The sequence below is a fragment of the Microplitis demolitor genome, chromosome 3 (assembly GCF_026212275.2).
Source record: "Microplitis demolitor isolate Queensland-Clemson2020A chromosome 3, iyMicDemo2.1a, whole genome shotgun sequence".
Lineage (NCBI taxonomy): Eukaryota > Metazoa > Arthropoda > Insecta > Hymenoptera > Braconidae > Microplitis > Microplitis demolitor.
The window spans coordinates 20321530-20348425 of record NC_068547.1 but is presented as its reverse complement, the minus strand read 5'-3'; the positions used below and the strand labels follow the sequence as shown (position 1 = coordinate 20348425).

The window sequence follows — 26896 nt, the reverse complement described above, 5'->3', positions numbered from 1 at the left end:
TTATTTTTATGACACTAAAAGTAAGACAATAATAAATTTATCATCTTTGAATATAAACAACTAGAATACTTACGAGTAATTTATTTTTGAAAATAAAAAAACTTTCTGATGTCTGCTACTTTCATTATCATTTATTTTTTAAATAATAAATATTAAATAAAATTATTTAAATTAATGTTTCAAAAAGTCCTTGGTATAAATATTTAGAAATAATTATGATCCTGCCTATTGATATTTAAAAAATTTATGAGTGTGAATGTAGCAAACATCAGTAAATTTATAAATTTTAAATAAATATAAATTAATAAATTTGAATAATAAAATTTTAAAAAACGCGCGCACTAATTTTTCATTAATCTAAATACGCATTTTAAAATTTTTATTCTACTTACATTTTATTTATTTATTCAAAAATTTTTAAAATTGATACTTGTCAATTACATTCACACTCATAAAAAATTTAGAGTTACTATTGCTTTCACTATCATTTTATTTTTTGTAATTGAAATCTGCCGTATTTGAAGGTGGCAAAAAATTTAAAGAATCTAATAAATAAATTTTGATAGATTTGAATGTAATAAAACAATTGGCTTAGCAATTGATAATTATTCTAGTACTCTTAGTTTATAAAAATTTTGTGCGTAAATATCTTTTTATTTAAAAAAGAAAATATTTAAAGAAAAGTATATAGTTCATAAATTCAAATCTATGGGACGAAAGTACTCACAGTAATTATTATGGCGCTGTAATGAATTTCCGAATGAAGTCTCTCAAAAAAGTTTATGATGTTTTCAGATTTCAAAATGGCTGCGTGTCGCCATGAGCATCGGTTGGCACGTGAGTTTTAATTTTCCGGTTACTTAATAATATTTATTTCATATTTTACATGAAAATTTATAAATCATAATGATTTAATAATTAAGTGAGATTACGATGCCAAATATTTAAGTCATTCGACTGCAGATAAATATCTTTAATTAAGTGTAAATATACGTTTAAAAAAATTCATACGTTGATAGGTTAGTTGATCAAATACTGGCATTATCTTGGCGGGAGATTACTGCCTATTATTTGTTTTTTTATATTACTGTGAAACACAGTGTAATTAAATGTGTTTGTTAAATTAACAAACAGTTTAATAATTATTCAAAGTTTTTTACTTTGTTACTCAATTATGGATGTTGATTTGAATTTAATGATAAATTTCGTGCCAATCGTCGCGACTATTTTAGCACTCACGATAGCATTTTTCATCGTTGTCCAAAGACTAAAGTAAGTAATTTTAAAAGTTTATTAATTACAACATTGCTTAATTTTTTAAAAATATTTTTTACAGGCAAAGATGGCCAAAAAAACTTAACTGCTGGTTCTGCAACGTCAACTCAAAGATTTGCAGAACGAAAACAGACTGGTGGAAGTGTCCTAACTGTCATCAGCACAATGGGTTCTCAAAAGACGGTGATTATAAATATGACATACCCGAGCAACGAAGTAAATCATTGAACAATCCAGCAAAACATTATTCATTGCCAAATAAAAATATAGAAATAAGAAAAAATAATGGATTATGCAAGACTTGTAATGCCAATGAAGAACTTAAAATCAATGAGTTGCGTTCAATTGATCCATTACGATGGCGAGACTCAGAAATCACAAGTTTTAAACAGAGTCTTGATAAAAAGTATCCGCTTTGCAAAAAATGCAATTCGTTTGTCAGAAAAGTTATAAATAAACAAGCTCAGTGGCTGACCCAGTATAAGCTGCTTTTTTTTAAACAAAGATCAATGAAAATTACAGTTAATGTAAGAAATTTAATTATTAATTACTATTAAATTGAATAATAAATTTTATTAACTTTTTTTTTACAGCATAAGACAAAATTTGAAAAACTTTGTCGAATTATTTTAACACTTTTGAGCGCTGGTATTATTTATTATCCGAGTAATCAACTATTATCAATAATTGGAGCATTATTTCAACTTGTTACAGTAACAAGAGTTCATGTTACTAAAAGAAATTCTGATTTATTGTTAACATTTATATGGGTTGGTATTTGTATAATGATGCCACACAGTGATACAAGATTATTAAAACTTAAGTTTAAAGTTATGCCGCTTAATTTTGAGTACATAACTGTTTATCAAATTGTAAGTATTTGCAGATAAATGGGGTACAAATACCATTTGTGGCCACTGCTCCATTTTTGGCCGTTTAAAACTTCATTTTAATTAATGAAAAAGTATAAAATAAAATTTCTATTGCAACAATGTGATAAAAGTATATTTATACACATTTTAAAAATTAATTGTCATTGTGTCTTTTACAAATTATTTTGTTCAAATTTTCCAAGCGTCTAAAACTGGCCCTAAAGTGTCAAAAATGGTACTTCTAATCTATGTTGAGTTATGTTTAATATTGAAGTTGATTATAAATTTCATTTTTAAGATTGCTGTTTTATCAAGTATTTTGGGTTTTATCAATATAACTTCAAACAATTCATCAACTGGAAATGTAGATGTATCATTTAAAAAACTAGAATCACCAATAGCGAGCATCGATACTGTGCACAGAGAATTAAACCAAGCTGGTTATTGTGACAAGAAAACTAATATTGATACACCAGTTAGCCGTTCAAATGGCTATTGTGATAATAAAAATAATATTGATACACCGATTAATCGATTGCCTGTAAATACAACGCATTTATTGATGACGGACACATCTTTTGACTCACCAGAAACAATAAAAGCTTCAATGTCACCTTATTTCAGGTTTGTCAATTAGTTTTTCTTGTTTATAAACCAAATAATGATAAGAAATTTTTATTTAAATATTTCAGAATATGTGAGAGTCAACGCAACTCAATACCAAATGGATTTATGCAAAAAACTATATCCGACCCGATAGATATCTCACTCAAACGTTCGCCAGAATATAATCATAATCATTTGGAAAAATACACAATGAGTGAGAGTTTGAAAACTCTTAGCAATTTATCACTAGATGGAAACCACAAGCAACATTCTAAAAATTCTCAAGTTTTTAAGACAAGAACTTACGGCACATCTAGTCCAGATTTATTTCAGCGTAATTACAAAAAATCTCAACGTAAATTCATTCTAGCACCCCCAAAACTTAAATCAGTGACCCAAACGTCCTGGGTAGCCGGTGGATACTGGCAAATGGGTATGGATTCACCAACATTATCAAGATCATCAAGTCAAAGCTCAGGATTCGGATCTACTGGTTCAAATATGGGGCCATCGCGGGAACCATCTGTCCTCAATGACGTCGACAGATGCTCTGTCGTGTCTGACGTAGCGCCGTGTTACAGTGCCCAACGTCAAACCAGTGTCAGTCCCTCTAATTCATTTTGCCAACACACACCAACTTATCGTGTATCACCTCCAGACTTTGCTGGATGCATTGGAACTCCTCAGAGTCCACCGCCTAATTTAATAATAACAACTCCTTATAATCAGTCATTCCGACAATCACCGTGTCACAATTATCACATCAGCGACCAATGTATTAATAGCAGTATGAATTACAGTATGATTCAACAGACTCCACAAATATCAACGTGTAGTGCTTCTCATTCTATGAGCATTTTAAATAGCCCTATTTGGCTACCAGCATTGCTCTGTGGATCTATTGTTTTCAATATTATTGTATTTTGTACCGTAATGTTACGCTAATTTTATTTTTAATTATCAATTATAACATACAAGATCTAGTACCCGATTAGGAAACTAGTACTCTATTACTCTATGTATTTGTCCATTTAAATTCAGTAAATATAGACGAACATGAATGATCAGGTACTAGTTCCGCCATCGGGTACTAGGTCTTTTATCTTAGATTTGAATATAGAACGATATTTATTTTTTTCATTGCAAGGTAAAAGATCTAGTACTCGGTCACTCCATTATTTGTATATTTATATTTAGTAAATAAATATATAAAAATATATAGAGTGATCGGTTACTAGTTCTCTGGTCAGGTACTGGGTCTTAGCCTATCGTATTGTTTTCTCATGATAATACTTACTGCCTAATCAATTTAACTCAATCACTGCCAAGTAAATCAATAATTAATAGATATTTGATTAGTACATCAGAGAAAAAATGATATAATCTATCAGAGTTAAGTTACTTTTAAAACAGTTTATAAATATCAATATTTAAAAAAGCGTGTAAAAGTATCCCGAACAATATATACATAAAATGCGTACAACGCACTACACTCCGAAACTTGTGATAAAATATTCATGTGTGTTCACTAGGATACGTTATTAAATATAAATCACTCCATGGTATAGTATATTTAATATACATAATAACTATTCATTATTGATCATATTGTTTTTTTTTGTTTATATTTTGTTAATTATTCAAATAATTTTTTATTATTTAACAATGTTTATTAAAATTATGTTTGTAATTATAAATGTATATATTTAGTAAACTATAAACGTATGATCAGTAATGGATAATTAAACTGATACTGATGGAGACTTTTACCTCTGTAATAAACAATTATGATATGGGTACTGGGTAGAAATCCATTAGAATCATGATCATGATTGTTTTTATTTTGTAATTAGAAAATTGAAAAAGAAATAATGTTAACGTACATGGGTAATTATAATAGTTGATAATCAATATAAATAGTTGTGTTAATAATTAATTACTATTGTCTCAATAACAATTGATTAATGGAAAGTCGTGCCACTATTGCATTTAAAACCGGTGGTTTGTTTATTTATTTTCAATAAGCAATAAATAGACAGCTTCCAAATTATTATTTTAATCTTAAAGTGAAAAATTATATTTGTTTTAAAAAAATTTTTTTTTGTATTCATATTGTTATGAATTAATTGAATCGATCTTTTTTTTTTGTTTTTAATTTTAATCAGAAATAATTATAAGAATTTAGTAGTAAGTTTTGTGTACATGTTACACTAATTAAAGTACTTGAAGAATCATCAAGATGCAAATTTAAATAAAATCCAATTAATTAAAATAATTGTTTCTATTTATTTTAATAATTTAATACTGTCCACAAGCAACTCTTTGACATAAATTATTTTGTTGAAACCCATGGGTTAAAGTACGTGCCCAACATTTATTTAAATCAATATTAAAAGCACTTAAGTCTGGAGTATTTAGATCAATACGTTTTCTGTGAAATCTTAAAATAAAAATTTATTTTATTATTTAGGTAATCGCTCAAGGATACCACCAGTGTGAAAGCCTGATAAAAAGGTGATTTTTTAAAAAAAATTTCAAATTTCGCGCGAAAATTTAATTACATTTGACCTGCTAAAATATGGAGAAACATAAAAGAAGCTGCAATAAAAATCAAATCGAACGAATGATTTGCCTTCGAGTTACAACTGCAGCAAATTTAAAAAATATAATTTCGAGAATCAACAAGCGGCTGCTATTCGGATGGCTGTAACTCAAAAACTATTTGAGATATGGACTTTAAATTTTAATATGATATTTTTCAAGGTACTATCGAAATATATAAAAAAATTATTTTTTTTTAATTACACACTAGTGGTACTCCTTAGTAGAAATATACTCACCGTTTTGAATCGACAGGTAATTTTTTTTTCGTATAATCACACTGATAATGTGAACGAGGTTTATCATTTCCCTCGTAATTTAATTCTTGGTCCAATGATCTCAAATATTCAGTCATCCCGTAACCCGTTAAATTGCCAAAATTCTTAGTAAGATCTTGTTCTGGCAACCATTTATTTATTCTAAAAAATATAATAATCATTCCAAATTAATAAATAAATCAATTTAAATTCAAAATAGATTTAAATACCTTCCATTATAAGAACGCAATCTCGGACCATCTAATCCTTGAGGAATAACTCGATAAGTAAGATCATATGAAGTGGTGAAGTTATTTAAATATGGATTATCTTCCTCGTTAAATAAAATATTACCTGTACCCTTTTTATAAAATTAGATTAATTATCAGTAGTAGTTATTATTAAACAATAAATTTATTTATAAATTACCTTATTCCTTTCTTTATTTTCTCTAGCAATTTCAAATGCCTGCCGCGTACTTTTTCTAACACGAGGTTTTGAATCATTTTGCGCTGAAGTATTCAAATGAGACTGATCTTTCTGAGTAGTGGGAGTTGATCTAATTTGTTCTTCAAACCAATTACCTTCAAATACTTTTGGGCTGTACTTGGGTTTTATTAATTTTGAATTGTCATTATAATTGTCATTAGTCTTCACTTTACTTCCATAAGCTTTGGCTTTTAATTCACTTACTCGTGAACATCCGTAAGAAATTTCCGATCCACCGGGATCGAATAACACAGCATTTATTTTACTATTCATACTAATTTAATTTTTCCATAACAGTTTATCAATATAAGTAATTAAAAAATTTTCAAAATTCAAATTAAAAATATAAAATTTCAATTTATCGACTTTAAAAAATTGACAGACCGTTGCCATGGGAAATTAAAAATTTTTAAATATAAAAACACATTTTTATATTTCCCGCTATTATTTTATTAAATCATGGCTGCCAAGCATGCGCATTAAATTCAAATTTAATTTTTGCGGTGACTGATGCTCGCCCTATCGCCGGTTCACGTAACTACCGCCACAAAAATCAGCCATTTTAGTTTTTGCTTAAGAAATTCATCAGCTGTCTAGTGTAATAAAATAAAATAATTATTTTATCATAATAAAAGTATTAATTACTTAATTTTGAATACTTTAATCATAAATTAATTAAAGTATTCATGTTAATACAAGCGTGAAATTGTTTTAATTTATAGACCAACAAAATTTTAATCACAAACAATTATTTTGTTTACTGATTTTTTATTCCCGAACGAATAAATAAACGCAATTGATAAATTGGTTAGAAAAAAATAATTTCAAGATGATGATGGATTATTTTGTAACGAATAGTGCCCTGGCAGCGGCACCGATGGGCATTCAGAGTACAGCGGGTGCTGTGCCCGTAAAAAATGATAAAGGTGAAGTGTCGATGAAAAAAGTAAAAGTACACAGATATGTTTCTGGTAAACGACCTGACTACGCACCAGCTGCAAGCTCCGACGAAGAGTCTGAAGATGACGATTTTTTGGAAAAATGTGCCAAGCCAATTGACACTGAAGTAAGTAACACTGCTGCTGATAACAAATTACCATCCTCAAAAGCACACGATGAACAAGACCCACGTTTAAGACGACTGACTCGTCTTGTTCGCGAACCAGATGAAGAACCAGAAACAATTATTGAACGACGTCGGCATATTCACGAGCCAGAAATAATTGAAACGGAAATAAAAAATGCCCGTGAAAAAATAAAATTAGAGAGTTCTGATTCTTCAGATGATGAAGAATTGTCTGATACTGAGATAGAGCGACGTCGTGAAGCACTGAAATTACGGGTGCTGTCTAAAAAGGATACTGAAGAGGAAATAATAAAAGACGAAGAAGAAAAATCAGATTCAAGTTCTGCTGAAAGTTCGGAGTATGAAGAATACACGGATTCCGAGGAGGAATGTGGACCTAGATTGAAGCCCGTATTTGTTATGAAGAAAGACAGAATTACTACGGCGGAACAAGAAAAAGAGGCATTCAAACAGCAGCAAATGGAGATCGAGAGTAAAAAAATGGCTGATGAAAGAAAACGACAGACTTTGAGAATGGTTGAAGAAGCTATTCGTAAAGAAACCCAGGGAGGTAAAATGATAGACAGTAAGGAGAGTAAGTTGGAGGATGTCTGTACAGACGATGAAAATGATGAAGTTGAATATGAAGCTTGGAAGTTGAGAGAGCTGAAGAGAATAAAACGAGATCGTGAAGAACGTGAAGCTATTGAGAGAGAACGACTTGAAATCGAGAGAATCAGAAATTTGACTGAAGAAGAACGCCGGCAGGAAGCTAAACTTAATCCGAAAGTTATCACCAATAAAGCTGCAAAAGGAAAGTACAAATTTTTACAGAAATACTATCATCGCGGTGCATTTTATCTTGACAGAGATGAAGGCATATTGAAACGTGACTTCTCTGGTGCGACTCTTGAAGATCACTTTGACAAAACTATCTTACCAAAGGTCATGCAAGTCAAGAACTTTGGAAGAAGCGGTAGAACCAAGTACACTCACTTAGTAGATCAAGATACGACACAATTTGACTCCCCTTGGATATCTGAGACCGCTCAGAACCTCAAGTTCCACAACAATCAATCTGCTGGTATGAAGCAAATGTTTGAAAAACCCTCGCTCAAAAAACGAAAAGATGACAACTAACTGATACATTATTATTAAATTATATTCATCATTATAATTAACCATTAACACATTTTTAAAATAAAATAATACTAATTAAAATAATTATAACTATCACACTAGTACCGAACAGTAACTGATGTAAATATTTGTAAATAATTGAGTTTTCTCTTCAAAATAAAATTTTCTTAAAAAACAACTAATGCTATAACTTTAATAAATTATTATTTAATTAACTAGTATAATAACCTAGTATTTTAATTTGAAAAATCTAAAGAAAATGCAATTGTAGCTATTTAAAATATTCGTTTATTATCTACGAAATGTTTTTTAAAAATTAACAAATGAAATGCAGTTGCACATTTTTAACTCAATATTTTTTTTTAAATGCAGCCTGTAAAATATTTTAAATATGAGGTGGATTTTTAAAAAATATTTAATTTACACAATTGAAATAATTTTTTTTTATTAATAACAATAAAAAGTTATTAGATAAAAAAAAGGCACAAGTATTTGAAATAATTAAGAGCAAAATGATAAATGTCCACCTCTTATTAATTATTTTTATTTGGTTTGCACAAATTTATATTTTAGACTTTCCAATAATTGTTAAAAATAATCTGAACTCTGTATGGAAATAAATATATAAAATAATTATTAAACTTTATTTCGGCGATGTATCCGACAGGCATTGTACGCATGGATATAAAAAGCAAAAGCTTTTACTCAATTTATTTATTTATCATCTGGCTTACATTTTTATTGACGATGACATGTGCCAGCAGTAAATTGAGAATTATTACGTAAATTTATTTATCGAAATATCAGGAGGATATTCTCTTATCAAATTACATTTTACACAATAAATATCTTAACGTTTATTGACCCGATTTAATGGCTTGTGCATACCAAGGACGAACAAATAGTTTATTATTATTATTATTATTATTATTATTATTATTATTATTATTATAGATACTGCAAACACTTATGGATTCAAATTTTTATCTTATCATCGATAATAATAATGCCATTGTTGTATATAATAATAAAATTATTTAATATATTACGAAAAACAAATCAATATGATCAAGTATTCGCACTTCAATTTGATTGGCCTTTGAATTATCACTCAAAGGTGCGATACTTTATTTTTTTAAATAAAATTTATTAATTTTCTACATTTAAATTAATAATCCCGCTTGTGTTGTAATTTAATTCAAAATAAATTACCAAGATCGTTAATATAAGATCAGTGACAAAAAATATTATTACTCAGACGGAAAAATATTGTAATAATTTGCACGTGTAATGAAATATAGTAAAATATATATTATTATAACTAATTAATATGCTAAAGAAAAAATGTTCCAGAAATTATGAGAAGATGAAACTTTTAAATAATTAAAAATATATTTTAGTTAGAAAAATAATTACTTATGAGATAAAAAAACCTGGTACCTGATCAGGGAATAAGTACACGAGTACTCCATGTATTTGTATAGATAGATTTAGTAAAATTTCTTAAATAAATATATAAAAATACATGATTGATCGGGTACTCGATCTCTTACCTTACGACAAAAATATTTTTTAAAAATACTGTACTAAGACACCATCTCCTTAGTTTGAAGCCATGCTCATAATTTCATACTTTCTTTTCATTATAATAATATTTTATATAATTACATTATAAGCGCAAATTATTAAAATGTTTTATCCGCTTGGGAATGCAAATATGTAAATATTAGCACATTAATTTTCATTATAAATTTAACAAGCATTATTAAATATATACATACAAAAATCACTTCGTAAATTTAATCATCCGTATCATTAATTTATTTTTCGTTAAGAATTAAAAAAATGGTTTTCTGCTTAAAAATAAAAAGAAAAAAAACTAAATCATATAGTTGTATAAGAAATTTTTTAAATTATTCATCAAATTACATGGCTCATTGCCAGTAATACAATTAATATATATTTTTTTTCTACCTATTTAATTGCAAGTGTTTATTTAAACTTACGTTTAAAAACTTGCATCTTTTACAGCCTGCAGTTAATTTATTTGTTTATTTTAAATTATAATAATAATAATAATATTATAATTAATGATAACATACGACACCGCAATTGTTTTTAAAATACATTAATATCAAGTACACGTGGCTCGTAAATTATTTTTAATTATACAAATACAGCGATCAAAATAATTCTAAAGCACATTGTTTTATTTTCTTTTTATTTTTTAGACTTTTTTTCTTTATGTAACTAATAAGCTCATCAAATAGCAAGTCTTAAAAAAAATTATTACAATAATAGCGACATTCAGTATACAATTATTGCACCAGAGATAACAGAGATTCAAATATTTCAATTATTTAATATTTTATTTTTTCAATTTATTATTTTTGTTTTGTCATTAATAAAAAAAAAAAAAATTGGACAGAAAAATATAAATATTAATTGCATTCGTCGCACAAATAATGACATTGATACAAATAATTAAATTAGATTGATGAAAAAAATGATTAAATAATAAATTGAATTAAATTAAATTGTGAAATAATGATAATAAAAAATAATATTATATATTAACAATTATAATGAGTATCTAAATTAATGTGTGAGCCTCTAAACAATGAATAATAATTACTAAAATTAAAATGGATATTATAAATATAGTATGACAATTAAACTGAAGATGTATAGAGAAAATAAACAACATAAATGACCAGGAAATTTCGCGTGTATTAAAGAGATAATTAACTTCAAAAAGGAAGAAAAAAAAACAGCTCCAAATATTGAATTTAAAATCACAAAGGAGTGACTAAAAACACTTAATGTTAATTAAGTGAGCCCTCCAAATTAATTCAATGTATTGAATCTATTCTTTTTTCTTTTCTTCTCAATGAAGTTCTCACTGTCATCAAACAAATAATAACTTTTTTAGTTAAATTATTAAATATAAAATATCATTAAAAGTATAATTACTGCCATGCGGAGACAGAGATTAAAAAAATCACGTTTTCAATTATAAATTACATATTAAGCTACAATCATTCGTACAAATCGTAACTGCATGTCAAATCGTTATTTCATAACAAGCTATTCAATCAAAATTAATCCATCGAACTTGTTAACTTGCTGATGTTATTTTTATATTTATATATTTTATGATGCTGATCGAAATATCTTATACTCGTACAAATGTCGTGTGTATATTATCCGTGTAAAAAAAAACCCAAAAAAGTTGAACATGTGGAACTTCCATACTTAAGAAAGATTAGAACTTCGCGAGGAACTTTGAAAAAAAAAATTTGAATAAAAAAAATAACGATTTTGAAACATATTTCTCAAAACGAATTTTTAATGTATTTTTACCCTTTTTTCGAGGAAATTCAAAAACCTCAAATTTGGAACTCTTGAACGTTCTTTTATTCTTATGGAACGATTGGTTTCTAATGAGAAATTTTTCAGAACGAAGATGAAATGTAGTAAAAATATGTTTTAAAAACATTTTGTTTTTACTCGGAATTCGCTCATATCAAGTTTTAAATAAATTTTTTTTGTTTTTACCATCAAAACTACAAAATTCCTCTCGAAGTTCTAACTTATCTCAAATTTAGAAGTTCTACATGACGAACTTTTATAGAATCTTTTTGTAACGAATTTTTTTTTACACGAATTAAAATTATTTATTAAATCCGATTTGTTCGGGTGTTGAATGATTATCGTGGGTCAAAAAAATATCAACCCGATGGTATTATTATTTAAAATTTATTATGCTGAACAATTGTTTAAAAATGTATTTTTTAAATTTCAAATATTTGTGAATTTTAATCGTTTGCATATCAACGTTACAATATGTGCATAATGAAAGCGCATTAAACGAAATGCTGTGATTATTAATAATAATTTATCTGAAAAGATTAAATAATGAATCTTGACAATCCATCAATAGACGTATGTGATGTTCATCCACATAACACGCTTTCACATTAAATAAAATAATTTATAAAAAATTAACTATTTACAAATCGATGAGACATGCAGTATTACACAGTAACTTAAAATCTATCTTAGCAATTAATCTAAGCACATGATTAATTATTAAATTATATTATTTTTTTTCTTCTTTTTAGTTATTTAGTTGCTGTTGTTGATGTTGATGATGATTGAAAGAAACGGATGGTGCTCGTTGCAAATTAAATGTATTACTTCTAATTATATCCTTAAACTTTTATTGTTTGTGTATCATATTTAACTTAATGTTTTTAAAATTTATTTATGTGTAAGAGTTGTAAATTAAATCCATCTCGGGGATTCGTTTCTTTTCATCGGCAAATGCACTCTTGCGTTCGTTTTCTGTAAAAGTGAAGAATTTCGTGTTACGTTCACGATCGCGGAACGTGTAAATCCACATCTAATATAAACACACAAAAACGAAATAAATAAATAAATAAAAAAAATAATAAAACAAATAAATAAAAATTATAGGTGGATATTTTAAATACGTGACAAGGATAATAATGAATGATATGAATTTATAATTAAAAAAAAAAATTTAATCAGCTTCAATAATTCCAAATACATAAATAATATACGTGCAAAATTTACATTTAATATAAAATAAAGTTATTTCTCACCCCTATTTCCAGTTCGAATAGCGTTAACACCACTGACATGATGCTGACCAGCGCGAATTGGTTTGGCGATTTGTGCGCTAGGTCCACGTCGTGCCAAATTTTTCTGTCTAACTGCTTCCTTAATTCTATCCACCTCGTATTGGTAACGTTTACGATCTCGCATTGCACCTTCTTTGGCATCACGTAGTGCAGTCTCGAGAGCTTTCACACGTTCCATGGTGGCTCGTAACCTTTTCTCTAATTTAGGCAACTCGCATCGTAAATCAGCGTTATCTCTGACCAATTGTTTGTGAACCTGTATAGCAATAACATAAAAATAAATTAAATATTTTACTTGTAAAATTTATTTATCAATAATCCAATAGTAATTTTAAGGAGAAATCCAAACCTTTGTAAGCTGATCGAGATTGTTCTCGAGGAATGAAATCTTTTGTTTTTGTGCTAGAGAACCTCCATCGTCCTCGTTGTCTTCAGCAATAGAGGATTTCTTGATTCTGATTTGAAGATCTTGAACAAATAATTTACGAAGATTATGAAGAGTTTGAAGTTCTTTAGCAACAGTGTCTTCCAGTCCCTTGAGATCTTTTCTAGCTTGTTCACGACGTTCATTCATTAAAATTAATTCTTGTAATTTAGCTGATTTCTCGGCTTCCTCTTGTTTCAATCTTTCGTAATCGGACTGCATTTGTTGGTGAGCTAATGTGAATTTCTGGTTGAGATCTTTGAGTTCACTAATCATTTCCTGTTTCTCAGAGATTTCATCTCTCAGCGCAGCAACTTGACGTTGATGAACATCACGTAGTTGGTCCATTTGTTCTTCCAATGCAACTCGCATTTTTGTCGCGGCCTCTTTTTCTTCAGCTTTTTCTTTGTTGGTGACAGCTTGGACTTGTTCAGCTGCTTTTAGTTTTGCGCACTCTTCACGAAGAGCGTCAAGATTCTCTTCTAGACTACGTTTACGTGCTTCTGCTTCTTTCATTGACTCTGAAAGTGTCTGCATACGTGCTTCATGCTGAGAGATCAATAATCGGCACTCACCCAGTTCTTTTTCGTACTCCGATATCTATAAAATATTTAATATTAAATATTTTTAAATATTACTTCAACAGATAGAAGATTAAATAATTAATATTGATTATAATTTACTATAAAATTTATTACAATTTTTATTATTATAAAAAATATATTTTACAACGACGAAGTTTATCCTTTACCTTTTTATTACATTCCGTTTGGAATGTTTCTAATCCCTGACAACGTTGTACCAAATTTTTAACTTCTGATTTCATTTTACTAATGTACAATCTTGCTACTGTAAACTCTTCTTCAACTTTTCCATTAATGTCAGGTGTTATCTGGCACTAAATAAAAATAAAAAAGTATTTATTATAACAAGAAACATAGAAGCAGTGTAAAGTGAATAATAAAAAAAACTAAAATCATACCTTAAGATTTTCGTCTCCACCAATAGCTACACCAATTTCTCCCAGATCCTTCAATAAATTCGTCAACATTTCGGCAGTTCTTTTACGTTGATGAGTTGACATGTCACGTAGTTGCTGTAACTCAGACATAGTCGAATTAAGTGCAGTTTGTTTAGCAAGTAATTCCTCTGACAAACTCTCATGTTCTTTGTTTTTAATTTCAACTTCCTGTGATTTCTGATCATAATTAACAGCCAATTCCTCTAGTGCTTGCAATACTTCTTTGACTTCTTCTTTAGCACTCTCTGTTTCTTGATTAATAGTATTCATTTCCTGCTGCAGCTGTTCGTAGTCACGACGAGCACTGGCAATTAGTTCTTCTTGTTCATCAAGCTGTTCCTTTAACTTTTCAAGATACTGCGACTGTTGATTGATTTCTTCATCTTTCTCATCAAGCTGTTGGTACAATCTTTCACGTTCTTCCTCTAATTTTTGTCGTTCCTCATTTGAAAGAGAACCAGCCATAAGCCCGCCACCAGGAATAGCCGGCATAGGTCCATCATCTTTTACAGCAGTAATAACTGGTGGTATTATAACTTCAGGTACCTCGACTAGATTAACTTGTTCTTCTGGATTAACGGTTTCACCCTGTCGCCAGCGTGATAATTCAGACTCTAATTTCTCCACTTTTCCTTTCAATCTCGCGGCCTTCTCTTTTTCTTTCTCATATCGACGTTTCCACTCTTCCGCAGTCAATTCTTCATTAACACATACAACATTCTTAATAGTCTTAGCACGTTTACCAAAATCTAATGTTGATTTTGTTTCAGATTCATTGAAACTAGCGGGTGAACAACATATTATAATTGTTGTTCTAGCATTACCACCAAGAGATTCTTGGAGAATACGCGTCAACTTTGAATCTCGATACGGTATGTGAGTTTTATTACCGTCAGCTAACGCTGATATTACATTACCCAACGCTGACAACGATTTATTAATATTTTTAGCTTCGTCAAGTACTGTACCCTCAGCACCAGTCTTTGAAACTTTTTCTGAACCCGCCAAATCCACCAGATATAATTTACCCGATAATTTTTTTTGGTTCTCTAAATTTTCTTGTTTTACGTTAATTAGAAAGACTGAATGCGAACGAGAACTGTGTTCATTCATGTTTGTTACAGCTATATGTCGATTCGATTTTCCCTCCTCGATTACTTCAAATACTTCTTCTGGACTAGACACAAATCTTTCAGTTGCTCCTTTCACAAAAGGAACACGATTTTTATCTTCATGGACGCTCAAATTTACCTTGGATACTATAAAACAAAAGTCATTTAATTAATTATTATTCAATTACTAACAAACTAATTCAAATAAAATATAATTACCATCAAGTAAATCCCTAATTTTATCCATATAAATTTCAAAATAAGAAACTTTAATATGGAATTCCAAATTTTCCTCCATTCCATAAATGTGATTGAAAATATCGTTAACAATCCTAGGTATAATTCCCTGTTTATTTGCATCCCCAATGACTCCTTCCATGGTATGTGTTTTACCTATACCACAAAAAAATATATACACTCATCGATATATACATAAACATGTACCAATACAAACAATAGTCGTCATTCAACTATTAACTTTAAATTAGGAAATAAAACACAGTTTCAATTTCAATACCAGGCACTGTCATACTTAACCCAAATACTTTTTTTTTATTGTAATTTCTAGTTAATTGAAAATTATAATATATAAATATCAAGAGTTATTTGTGTTAATTATTTTGACAATATTTGCTACTGGTTCATGAACATTTTATATAACAAATTTATTTACTTAATAAAAAAAAAAATCAAAATGAGTATATTTTTTTTATTCGACTGTTGAACAAAGATATTTATCACCGGCTGTATAAAAAAATAATAAAATTACCTGATGACGTTTGTCCATAAGCAAAGATCGTGCCGTTGTATCCAGCAAGAACGTCAGTGACAATTGATTTAGCAGCTTCATTGTAAACTTTATCTTGTGTTGCATTTGGTTTAAAAACTTTGTCAAAGAGGTAAACTTTGCCCTATTAAAATAAAAAAATAATGACAATTAAAATATTGTAATTAATATAAAGTAGGAACTATAAATAAGGTCATAAGATAATTAAAAAAAAATTAATGAGCATGCATGTAGCTGACACTTGTCAATTTTCTGATTTTTATAATAAATAAGTAAAATGTAAGTAGAATAAAAATTAAAAATGTGTAATTGAAATTCAAAAACCAGTATGCGCATTTTTAAATTTCATTATTTAAAAATTAAAAAATTTTTTCATGTCTGCTACATTGACATTCATAAAATTTCCAAACTATTTTTTAAAATAACTACCAACTAGTTTAAATAAAAATCAATAATCAATAGTTTCAATAAAATAATTAAAAGTTAAACATAAATAATTTAAATGAAAGTTCAAAGTAATTACTCGAGATAAAATTTATTTAGTCATTTCATGAGTCATATCTCCGTTAATAATTTAACGTCTGTCTAAAAACTCAGCCTACAATCCTCTGGATAAAAAGTTATTTCTCTAAATAAGAAATTTTATAATTACAAATAAAAACACGAATTTCACGTGAATAAATACGCGGATTTATACATGAAATGAATTAAACCATTTGTACAAATGAATTATTTAATTTTAAAAAATAGTAATTATTACTTTAAGTGAATACTAATAAAATAAACGTGTTTTAAATAATCGGAGCAGTGTCTCATTGCATTTGTCAGCTGTGCGCCGTCGCATTGGTAGTCAGCAAAACTACCACTAAATAATTGTCCAGTGATATTAATTATAAATAAATAAAAAACAACTTACTCCAATAGATATACAATTATCATCGCCACCGGAGGGAAATTTAACAATAAATTTCGAGCCAGCTTTCTCTTCAGAATCATTAAGTGGTCGAAATCTACAGACAACTCTGATGCTATCCTCAGCCGCAATCTCACGTTCCCTCGGCGTATCCATTTTGTTTATCGTATTATTATTATTTAATAATACCACCACACGTTTTATATAAATATATTATATTATATTATTTAAATAACAGGAACGGCTACGTATCACGGCTCTTGACCACGTCCTCGTGACTCTTGTCTACGTTTTTAAATAGCATATAGGCAATTAATTAAGGAAGCAGTTGACGGTACGAATAAACCAACTCTACTGTCCTGTCACAGCACAGAAACGGCCTACGGCTCTATCGTTCTTTACACCAAGATGGCCGCTCTCTTCCCACACTTGCCACTCTGTAGTCTGTACTCACTGTAGACCCTCTAGCTTCTGTACCTACTACTCTGCTGTAGTATAAAAACTACTGTACGTTTAAAGCGAATTAAATAGAATGGGCAATATGGAGATGGAGGTGTTTAGTAGGTACTGTATATTTTAGTCTCCATAAAACAATATGGTTTAAGTTGGTACCAACAAAGAAAAGTCAATAATTTAATATAAATAGTATTTTAACTATTTTACTTTTCTTTATCTATATTTTATTTGCTACTTATTTACTTATTATATGAATTTTAATATAAGAGAAAGAGAAGAGATGAGGACCTTAACCAGCTAACATAATACCAGCACGACACAGCAGACACAATCAACACTTACACACCAATGACTATAAGTATAAAACAGTACAGACTACAGGGAGTACAGTAACCAGCATGAACCAGCACTTGCGCCAAGCGACAGTGTTTTAATGTTAATGTTAATATATAACTGAGTAAAACTATAAAATCAAGATCAAGACACTTGGAACGTTTCGCTTCGATGGCAACTCCAAAACATAACTTGTATTTTTAAATCTACTTAACTTTTTATTTTATTTTTTAAGGCACTAGCCCACGTACCAGCGGAGAGAAGTTTTATGAAATTTTATGACGATGATTAATTTTGTTAAGATTAATTGAGGAAATAAAAATAGTCAGGAATTCGCAACCTGGATTGTGTTGTACGAATATATTGTATCGTTAAATTATGGCCTGACAGTGCTGGTGGACTAGTTTAAGTTTAACTGGAATAAGATATAAACTAAAATCCACCAAACTGAAACCATGCCAATGGTACGGGTGGTAATCGCACACCCCCACCAGCACCATGACCTTCAGTCGTTCGCAAAATTATTGATTTTTGCGATACCTTTTTTTGTTTTACTTTACCTTTGTAATCATCAGTGATTAAATGATTTGTAACTGTATCTGGTAAAACTATTTTCGTTTTGTTGATAAAAGAATCGATTCAAAATAAGTAGGATGTTTGTTCTGATTTAAAAAAATGTGCAAATAATAATATTTTATTATCTGCACGTGGGGGATCATTTTCCGGATTTAATTTTAGATACACGTGTTCTTTGTCATCGGGTTTGAAATTCTTTTTTCTTTTTTTTCGTAGCTTGTTGAAAATTTTATTTTATTATTTATTATCAAGTGCTACCGGAGACGAGTTTAGAACACTCGATAATTAGTTAACTGTCGTTTCGGTTCAGAGAATCTATTTTATTCGTCGGTTTTGTTTCCTTTTCATTTTTTAATTCTATTACTCTTATATTATTATTATTATTTTTTTTTTAAACCTCACAACAGCGATTTTGAAAATAGAATTGATATCAAGTACTTCAAGTGATATCAGTTTTTTTTAACATGCTCTGATTACTTGGCACACATTTTTATCTATCAAACTATTTATTTATTATTTTGGTATAATTAATTAATTATAAATTAATCTCATTAAATATTTGTGTAATGTAATTAATAATTGTTTATTTAAATATTTTTAAAACAATAGTTTCGTAACGTATACAACAAATAAAACAAGTAATTTATTTTTAAGTAACAATAAGACCCAGCGTTATTTTTTATATACTAACATTTTTATTCTAACATTTATTATTCCAACATCACTTACTGTTTCTATCTAAATAATTTATTAAATCCTCATTATTAATAATAATTAATAAATATTACAATAATTATGCTGTTTTAATTTGTTAAGATTTTCATTAATTAGTTACATTAATGACTAGGATTAGGACTGAATGCAGTGTGCAGAGACTTCAATAGCTCCTAGTTAAAAATTAATTTATAACTATTAGTTTAATATAATAAATAAATGAATCGTAAATTTATTACTTTCAATTGATCAGAAATAATATTTAAAATTAAATATTAAAATTGCTGTCAAGCATTAAAAATGATTTTTTTTTCTTTCGCTAACTGCTGCACATTTGTGCGACTATACAATTAACACCAAAAATTTTAAAAATATGTTTCGTGTTTTATTTTTATGTGTATAAATAGCAATAGCAAAACTTTTGCTACATAAATACTGCTTATGCATTGTAAAAAAAAAATTAATAGGGTAGAAGTACCATTTCGGGCACTTGAGACCCAGTTTTGGACACTTGAAAAATTAAAGTAAAATTATTTCTAAAAAACGCAATGACAATTGACTTTAAAAATGTGTACAAAGATACTTTTATCACACTGTCGCAATGGAAATTTTATTTTATACTTTTTTTTAATTAAAATAAAGTTTTAAATGTCCAAAAATGGAGCAGTGGCTACAAATGCTACTTCTACCCTATTTGATAACTGAAAATTCAGACGATACGCCCGGATTCTATAATTAATATTTAAATATTCAATGAACTAGTAGTTCATTTTATTATTTTTGTTTTTTCAATTGCATACTATCGTTTAGTGAATGAAAAAAAAATTTCGCATCACTGCTTTTACGTTTAATTTATGCTAAATTTTTAAATAAATTGCAAAATAATAAATCTATAAATAATTATTGTTATTAATTAATAATATTTATAATTATAAATTACTTGGAACGCATTGAACTATTAAATATCATTCAGACGATTTAAAAACAATTAATTTGCAATTAACATGTATGACTTAATAAATTCATTTTTCTTTTAACTAAATAATTAATTATAACAATCGATGTATATATTTATAATAGTGAGCAATTAATGAGGCTGATGCGCATTTGTAACAATTATTTCGTACTATTTATTATATAATATTTCGTAATTTATATTATGACTTACGTGACACAGTTTTTTTTTAAATTTAAATTCAAATACGGAACGACGACGGTACCGATTTTTTTCGCGAAATTTAATTGCTTGTGCCCGCATAAACGATGATTCATTATAATTTTGTTATTTATACAATTACTTAATACCTAATTAAATAAATTATTATTATTTATTTTGTTTTTTTTTTTATAAATAATTCTAGTGAATTTTAAATGTTGCCGTAAAATTGTGTGCGATTATTTAATTTTAATATTATCAATAATTATTTAATTTTACATCTATCCGTTTATTTAATTTAATTTTTAAGTCTTTGAATTTTAACTTATAATCACGCGTATTTAATTATTATATTTATAATAATTAATTTGATTTTTTAAAATTTATTACAACGTTATTATTATTTTTATAAATTAATACAAGTGACGATGGATAGATGTATTAAATAAATATGTCAAAATGGACGTTTTAAAATTTATCTAATAATACATATTTTTATTTATTTACTCAATACCAAAAGTATTTGTTTCTTCAACAGCCAGTAGTAATTTTTCGTATAAAATTTCAGGTGTTGGATACGGCGGTAAGTCCAATCTATTAAAGCATGTATGCGCTCTGTAATTTAATTAATATATATTTATTATTATATATTTCTACAAAGAGAAAAAAATGATTAATTCATAACAAAGGTAAATTGAGATTCAAAAATACCTGGGTAAACTATTAGGTCTTCCCCATTTTTCTATACAAAATTTTCTTGGTCCCGTCGAACCGCGTAGGGCAGCAAAGCCCTCATATGGAATGCTAGAAGTGCCAGTGACAAACTGGAGTAATCTCAATCGTTGTTCGTTGGTAAATCGACTGATACTACTCCAAAACCACTCGACCACAGGATGACCATCATGATAACCACTTCGATATTCAGTGTGAGCTCTCCAGTCATTCAAGTCTATTTCAGCAGCACCAGCAATAACAAGCTCAAGTTCACGAGCGTCAAATACTGAAACTAGACGTGGATCTACAACTTCATAAAACCCACGAACAAGTGACTCAGTTTGTTCAGAGACTCCTCGTTCTAGTCGCCATCTAACTACTCGTTCGAGATATTCTTTTTTATTTTTCTCTGTCACCGTAATGTTTCGTCCACCTGGTTTAAGCTCACGTTCAGCAACACGTCCCAAAAGTTCTTCAGTTACTGAAAATGTTAACTCAAGTGGTTCAATACTTATATCACGTTCTTTAATCCACATTAAGCTCTGATGAAATTCTTGATCCAGGCTTTCTAAATCGCTTAAACTTGCCGGTACACGCAGCAGAGCTTTGTAAAATGGCCTAGTAAAAAAAGCATCAAGTAGGTACTGGTGTACCAAAGCTAAGCCTAGCACTCTACCTGAGAATCTAAACCAGTCATGATAGTTGTCAACAAACGCCGACATTGGTGATACTTGAACAGTGTACGTGTCATTTGCCGAGTACTCAAATAGCCCGTAGTAAGGATTAAAGAGCTCACGAGATAGATGAAAGAAAAATTCACGAGATGGACCACCGTAATCTAAACCTTCTTCATGATCAAATATAACTACAAGTTTTCCTTTCTGCAGATCTTTTTTTGACGCAGCCATTATTCTTGTAAATGCATCTTCCAGAAGATTTTCACGCCTTATATGTAATTTTAATTTACCCGGACCTTGACCGAATCCTTTACTCTCGAGTTTACGATAAAATGTACGTAATTTAGCTTCAAAGTCACGACGGTACGGTGCCGGTGCACGAGCAGAGGCTCGCGTTAGACCAGGTGATGCATGAGGACTACCAATAGGTGATCTTCCAATATTACCCGGAACATAGGACATTATTTCTTGCTCAAATAAACTCAACAGTAAAGCCAAAGGTACATCATGGCCCAGTCTTTGTAAAGCAGCAGATCCTTCTACCCGAATAGTATTAACTTTTTCTCGCAAAGCAATATTTTGTCCCAGAGCTGCGTGTCTTTCTTTTAAAATATCCATAATATTTGGCTGCCGTAGAAAAGCAACAACTTTATCGTTATAAGCAATAGGAATTTCGGGTATAGTAGTGATACCCGACTGTTGAGGTCGTGGCGGTGGTACAGGAGCTTCATCTAGCAATGCTCGAGGGTATGTAGCTTCAGTATGTAGTCTTGGATCAATAAACGACGTGGCTTTTCTTGCATGACTTATAAAAAAACGTTTGCCTGTTCTATCTAATTTTGATTCATAGCCACGTGGTAATTCTTTTGTCGGATCAGCAAAGAAATTTATCAATGCCACTAAATCACGGTTGTGTTCGTACCGCGGAAAAACCAATGGATCTCTACGAATTTTGCTGATCATATGCTTGAGACTTGGATTACGATTGTACAATTCCATTGCATCCATATTGGTATGAAGTACTGTAAAAAAATCTGGTCGCGATAAAAATAATACCGGTGGTATAGTTGCAATATCAAATGGTTCTGTAATATTACTTCTATCAGGCACTGATCGTTCACCATTGCTTTCTGGTTGATTAGCATTAGCATTAGTGTTAGTATTAGCATTAGCACTAGCAACAGCAATAGCAACAGCGCCAGAAGAAGATGAAGAAGATCCGGAAGCTTCACGATCTATATTATCAGGTCGCGATATTGTTCTGCGTACACTTTGATACCGTCGGTCAAGTTGTTGACGACGCATTTCACAGCCAGTGTTTCTTGTCGTTTGTCCTGGTCGTTGCCACGTGGTTGTACGATTAACATGATCAATATAAAATACACGACCGTGACTGTCAATCCGAGCCTCCCAAGACGGCGGTAATGGTTCCTCAGACGTGAGAGATGGATTGGTCGAAGGACACATGGGTAAAGGCCTCAAAGGTTTTGGACGATGTGTTGGTGTAGGAGGGCACTCTGGTTGACTACTAGCTCCAGCATCGAGTCTCGATAACGGCCTGTGGGGCCGTGGTGAGCTCAATAGCGCGATGCTCTTGGTGACGGCAGTCCGAGTCTTCGAAGCTACGGTTTCGTCAACATCGACAATCTCAAATCCGAAGCAATCTTCCGGGCGACAAGGTGCAGAATGTTTGTGAAGATGTTTACGAGAAAGTGTAGGCAGAGTCGTTGGTAAAGCATTGCTTCGATGTAGGGGTCTGTGTGCGGCTCTCGGTGGCAATGGTGGTGGATTTGGATACATACCGTTATCCTGCATTGATTCTGGTGCTGATGACTGTCCTCCGGTACTGCGCCACAGCTGATAATACTCTACGCGATCTAGTAATCCCATTACGTCCATACTTCGCACACGTTTTTTCGCAACTTCACCACGTGGTATATCATTAGCACGCTGTGATTCTGTATCAGAGTTACTCCCTTCACTGCTGTACGCCGAAGGAAGCTCGGAATTAAGTGACTGAGCTCCATCCTCGCGACTCGACGTACTGGCTTCCAAGGAAGCAGCTGCGTTGGCTTCTAACTCGATCCGCTGAGCCTCAGCTGCTTCGTAAAGATTAACTAGACTCGGTAATTTAAATGGTTTCTGTTTAACTACAACGCTCTCCGAATCGGCTTCTGGTAAATCTAATGGCAATGAAACTGCTTCGTCTACAGACACACTAGTACTTTTATGTTGCGATGATGAATTACATGCTTCGTCTGATTCACAAATCGATGAACTAGACAGATTATCATCCAATGAACAATTTCTCGTACTCTGGTGCTGAGTTGATTTATTTAATGTCGAATCTTCACTACCCGTACGACGGTTACTTTTTAAAAATTCTTTTTTTCTAATCATATTTTTACGTACTGGCTCGGTGGTGGTGGTGGGTGTATGAAGCGAGTGAGATTCTAAATTATTATTACTTGAACATGCAGTCGAAGTGTCTAATAAATTTTCCATTAATGATTTTTTCTTTATACAACTTGATTTACTTTTCTCAGGATCTGTTTCTCCACTGCACGCTTCTGAGTTACAACAATTTCGTTTATCATATACAGATAAATCTGTTGAATGGCCATTCTGATGACTAATACTTCCATTACAATTATCAACTCCATCCTGTGTATTTAAAAAACTTTCACCAGACTGAGTAAATTGCGATATTTTTTTTTGTTGCCTTCCATTCGCTGAATTCTGGTGATTAACTAAACAATTTGTTGATGATGCATCAGTTAATACAGATGACGATGATGATGACGATGGCTGTGAGTTTTCCAAACTATTATCATCATTAATACAACTTGGAGTAGCTTTAACAATCATAACTACATGATTATCCAGTGCTGCGGTACTCTGATCATAATTTTCTGAGTCTGGCTTCATTTCCATTTCCAATAATTATTTACACGAATATCATTTAAAGGATTGTTTATAAATTATCCTACATCCAATTGAAATATCTGGAAAAAATTAAAAACAAGTTATTACTTCAAGTAATTTAAATACAATTACAAGTAGCTAATTAAAATTTATTCATTTATTATTATGTGTAAATAAATCATTACTTTTTTTAAACATTTCGTAAGTACCATTGATGAGTAAACCAAGAAGGTCGTCTATCAAGAAAAACGAGTTGCGATGTCGTCATAAAAAATGTGCAAATTAAATACAATAAAAGATAACATTACACAGCATATACTTACACAGTCACACATACTCATGTACTTACATATATTTATTTTAAATTAACAACAATAAAAGTGTCAAAAAATATACCCAGATTCAAACAATGTAACTCACCTCATCGATCATATTGTCTTTGTAATATTCCATCCATTATAATTAAATCAAGCTTTATATTGCCACGTATTATTGTTTATCATATTATTTTGAACCATCATATTTCATTGAACTTCCTTTCTAGGTCATTCAATTATTAATTATAATTATAATTAAAATTAGGTGCGTGAATACCGATAAGAATATACATTTAGGTTTGACAGAAAAAATATCATGTACCAGCGGCCTGCTTACTGCAAGAGAATAACAAGAACAATGTCTAGGGAATTTTTTAATTTTCATTACTATGAGTGTGAATGTAGAAGACGAAATTATAAATTTTGAATAAATAAATAAATTAATTAAAATAATGAAACTTAAAAAAATACGCGTACTGGTTTTTCAAATATTTAAATATCCATTTTTGAATTTTTATTCTATTTAAATTGCATTTATTTATTTAAAAATGTTAAAAATTGCCAATTGTCAGCTTACATTAGCACTTGCTCATTACTGTCTTTTTTGCAGGTTAATCAGAAGCGCACAAGTGTAATTACTCATGAGTATGGAGGGGGTAAACCCCTACCCACCATACTCACGAGATAAATTTAATTATTACCCCAGAGTGATTGGCAACAATGGCGGTAAAAATTTTACTGCGCATGGTAATTGTCTGTTCGGATTCTCCGCTCGGCGCACTGGGGCGCTTGCAATAAACCCGGGAAAATTTTAATTCATAATTAAATTTAATTAGTAGAAAAAAAGTGAATTACCAATTAAAAAAAAATGTATTAATTATCAGTGTATTGATAAAAGTGAAATTAAAGTCAATCAAATCTTAGTATTTCAAATCGATCATTAATTAATAGAAATTAATGTTAATTTCGTGTGCGAAAAAAGCGTCAAAGTACTTTGGGTGGCGGATCCGAACACACCGATAGAAATAAAACAACAAAAAATATATAATTACAGGTTGTAGTCACGCTACGAGACAGGTTGCAGACACAGGATTACGGCCCGTATATACGTAAGTATAAATATATTTCAAATACATATGTATATATATATTTAAAATAATTCATTAATTATATATTTTTTATTGTTTTATTTCTATCGGTGTGTTCGGATCCGCCACCCAGGGTACTTTGACGCTTTTTTCGCACACGAAATTACCATTAATTTCTATTAATTAATGATCGATTTGAAATACTAAGATTTGTTTCACTTTAATTTCACTTTTATCAATACACTGATTATTAATACATTTTTTTTTATTGGTAATTCACTTTTTTTCTACTAATTAAATTTAATTATGAATTTAAATTTTCCCGGGTTTATTGCAAGCGCCCCAGTGCGCCGAGCGGAGAATCCGAACAGACCATGGGCATGTTCAAAAACACACTCTGGAAGAGAAAATATTCAAATCCTGCGTTCAGAAATATCCTCTAGTCGAATCTGAGGTGCGATTTAACATTACAAAGGTACCAATTACACCTGGATAGGTAATTCTTCACCTCCAGAGTATAATTCTGAACACGCCCCATAATTGAACTTACGCGCGAAATTTGAATTGTTAAAAAATTTTTTAAATTCTTTTTGATCAGTTATTTATTATAAATAATTGAATAAATATTATTGATTAATAATTAATCATTCTTTATAGTGTGATTACAAATTATGTTGATGCTAATGATATTTTTAAAAGCTGTCATTCAT

General features: G+C 29.8%; 4 protein-coding genes and 1 long non-coding RNA gene across 7 annotated transcripts; 3 read left to right on the top strand and 2 right to left on the bottom strand.

The window, feature by feature from the left end:
* The first annotated feature begins 816 nt into the window (after nucleotides 1-816).
* LOC103577510 (uncharacterized) lies at nucleotides 817-4910 on the top strand. Its single transcript, XM_008558167.3, has 5 exons — nucleotides 817-1272; nucleotides 1337-1802; nucleotides 1869-2147; nucleotides 2446-2771; nucleotides 2840-4910. The coding sequence occupies exons 1-5, from the start codon at nucleotides 1175-1177 to the stop codon at nucleotides 3696-3698; spliced, it is 2028 nt and encodes a 675-aa protein (XP_008556389.1). The 5' UTR covers nucleotides 817-1174; the 3' UTR covers nucleotides 3699-4910.
* Nucleotides 4911-6656: 1746 nt separating this feature from the next.
* On the top strand, nucleotides 6657-8478 carry LOC103577509 (microfibrillar-associated protein 1). Its single transcript, XM_008558166.2, has one exon. The coding sequence runs from the start codon at nucleotides 6930-6932 to the stop codon at nucleotides 8304-8306; it is 1377 nt and encodes a 458-aa protein (XP_008556388.1). The 5' UTR covers nucleotides 6657-6929; the 3' UTR covers nucleotides 8307-8478.
* Nucleotides 8479-8806: 328 nt separating this feature from the next.
* On the bottom strand, nucleotides 8807-17958 carry LOC103577507 (kinesin heavy chain). 2 transcript variants are annotated; one of them, XM_008558164.3, is made up of 8 exons: nucleotides 17234-17958; nucleotides 16300-16441; nucleotides 15750-15923; nucleotides 14380-15677; nucleotides 14149-14295; nucleotides 13323-13997; nucleotides 12935-13229; nucleotides 8807-12653 (listed from the first exon to the last, which is right to left on the bottom strand). In XM_008558164.3, the coding sequence occupies exons 1-8, from the start codon at nucleotides 17384-17386 to the stop codon at nucleotides 12574-12576; spliced, it is 2964 nt and encodes a 987-aa protein (XP_008556386.1). In that variant the 5' UTR covers nucleotides 17387-17958; the 3' UTR covers nucleotides 8807-12573. The 2 variants fall into 2 exon arrangements, with proteins under 2 accessions (XP_008556386.1, XP_008556387.1); XM_008558165.3 differs by having other exon boundaries at nucleotides 12564-12711.
* On the top strand, nucleotides 17704-18364 carry LOC103577508 (uncharacterized). Its single transcript, XR_549420.2, has 2 exons — nucleotides 17704-17794; nucleotides 17954-18364. It is a non-coding gene; the product is annotated as an uncharacterized LOC103577508 (long non-coding RNA).
* A 793-nt stretch (nucleotides 18365-19157) lies between these two features.
* On the bottom strand, nucleotides 19158-25720 carry LOC103577506 (E3 ubiquitin-protein ligase HECW2). 2 transcript variants are annotated; one of them, XM_008558162.2, is made up of 3 exons: nucleotides 25202-25720; nucleotides 21177-24861; nucleotides 19158-21080 (listed from the first exon to the last, which is right to left on the bottom strand). In XM_008558162.2, the coding sequence occupies exons 2-3, from the start codon at nucleotides 24788-24790 to the stop codon at nucleotides 20969-20971; spliced, it is 3726 nt and encodes a 1241-aa protein (XP_008556384.1). In that variant the 5' UTR covers nucleotides 24791-24861; nucleotides 25202-25720; the 3' UTR covers nucleotides 19158-20968. The 2 variants fall into 2 exon arrangements, with proteins under 2 accessions (XP_008556384.1, XP_053593636.1); XM_053737661.1 differs by lacking the exon at nucleotides 25202-25720 and adding an exon at nucleotides 24967-25176.
* Nucleotides 25721-26896: the final 1176 nt, after the last annotated feature.